Source organism: Myotis brandtii, unplaced genomic scaffold (assembly GCF_000412655.1).
Source record: "Myotis brandtii unplaced genomic scaffold, ASM41265v1 scaffold632, whole genome shotgun sequence".
NCBI classification, from domain to species: domain Eukaryota; kingdom Metazoa; phylum Chordata; class Mammalia; order Chiroptera; family Vespertilionidae; genus Myotis; species Myotis brandtii.
The window spans coordinates 355641-357015 of NW_005370419.1; the positions used below are offsets into that span (position 1 = coordinate 355641).

General features: G+C 56.3%; 1 protein-coding gene across 1 annotated transcript in view; it reads left to right on the plus strand.

Annotated features, from left to right (window-relative positions):
- RPTOR (regulatory associated protein of MTOR, complex 1) overlaps nucleotides 1–1375 on the plus strand; it is a 78286-nt gene that overhangs the window by 36633 nt on the left and 40278 nt on the right. The window contains exon 5 of the mRNA XM_014528386.1: nucleotides 1187–1333. Coding sequence (XP_014383872.1) covers nucleotides 1187–1333 — 147 coding nt within the window. The remainder of the gene's footprint in view (nucleotides 1–1186; nucleotides 1334–1375) is intronic.

The following is a 1375-nucleotide window of genomic DNA, read 5'->3' on the forward strand; positions in this document are numbered from 1 at the left end:
CGGACACATCGGGGAACTGAAGTGTCCCCAGCCCGCAGCCCAGCCCTGCCCCGGGGCCGGCTCCTGCCGGGCTCCTGGTAGGGAGGCTCCTGGCTGGCATGTTTCTGTGAGGGGCACGGGGCTGTTCAGGCTTCCTGTTTCTTTCTGGGTCGCTTCTGGTAAGTTGTATTTTTAAGGCATTTTCCATCTAATTTGACTTTTTAAAAGTTTGGCATAAAATGGTTGCTGTGTCTTACCTTTTCGGTGCCTGTAGGGCCCGTGTTGATTGAAACGTGTTGACTGACCGTGTCTTTTTATTCTCACTCTCTCTAGCTAGAGGCTTGCCCACTTTACCGATCTTTTAAAAACACAAATCTTAGCAACGTTAACTTTCTCTACCAGCTATTCTCTCTTTCACCACTTCATCCTCTTTATCTCCTCCCTTCTATTTACTTCAGTTTGACTGCTCATTGTCTAGCTTCTTAAGGCAGGAATTTAGATCTTAGCTTTAGCCTTTCTTCCTTTCTCAGAAGGACCTAAGGCTGTGCCTTTTCCTGCAAGCACAGCTCTGGTCAAGTTTCAACCCGTCCTATTTTCACTTTGTCCTGTTCCAACGGTTTTTGCTTTCCCGTGATCTCTTTGTTGACACGCATGTTATTTAATCTCCAAATATTGGAGGATTTCCCCGCCACCCTGTATCTCACATTCCACGATCAGAGGCTGTGCTCCAGCCACTCAGAGGGTCATGCCCCTGAGGATGAGGTTCGCCCGGCCAGTGGGGCATGTGTGTGGCTCAGCCCGGGCGATGGGTGCGTCCAGTCCTTCTGTTATCAGCACTGACCTTCCTATTAGAAAACACGTAACTGCTGTGTGGAGTTGTCTCTGGGGAGGTGCTTACCTATCGGCGCTGCCCAGGGCTTGTTCAGACCGGGGGCCAGGACTGTGGTGTGGTCCCTGGTCCCGCTGCGAGCGGAGCTCCGTGTCCAGCGCGTGTGCATTCGGGGAGGGTCCTGGCGTCCGAGGGAGCCGCGCTCGCCTGCACCTCACGCCGCTTCCCGCTCTCCCCGCAAACTGGGCGCCTAGGACAGGCGAGGCGGCCACCTGGGGTCCTGGGACCCTGTTGGCGATGCCCCCCTGGGTGCACCGGGCAGGACTGGCCGTGTGGCCGTCGGCTGTGCGTCACCCACGTGCTGTGTTTTGTTTCCAGAACTACACGCAGTACATCCCGCTGTCGATCTACGACTTGCAGACGTGGATGGGCAGCCCATCGATCTTCGTCTATGACTGCTCCAACGCCGGCCTCATCGTCAAGTCCTTCCGCCAGTTCGCCCTGCAGCGGGAGCAGGAGCTGGAAGTGAGGCTGCGTGCCGGGCGGGGCTGTGTGCCGGGGGCGGGG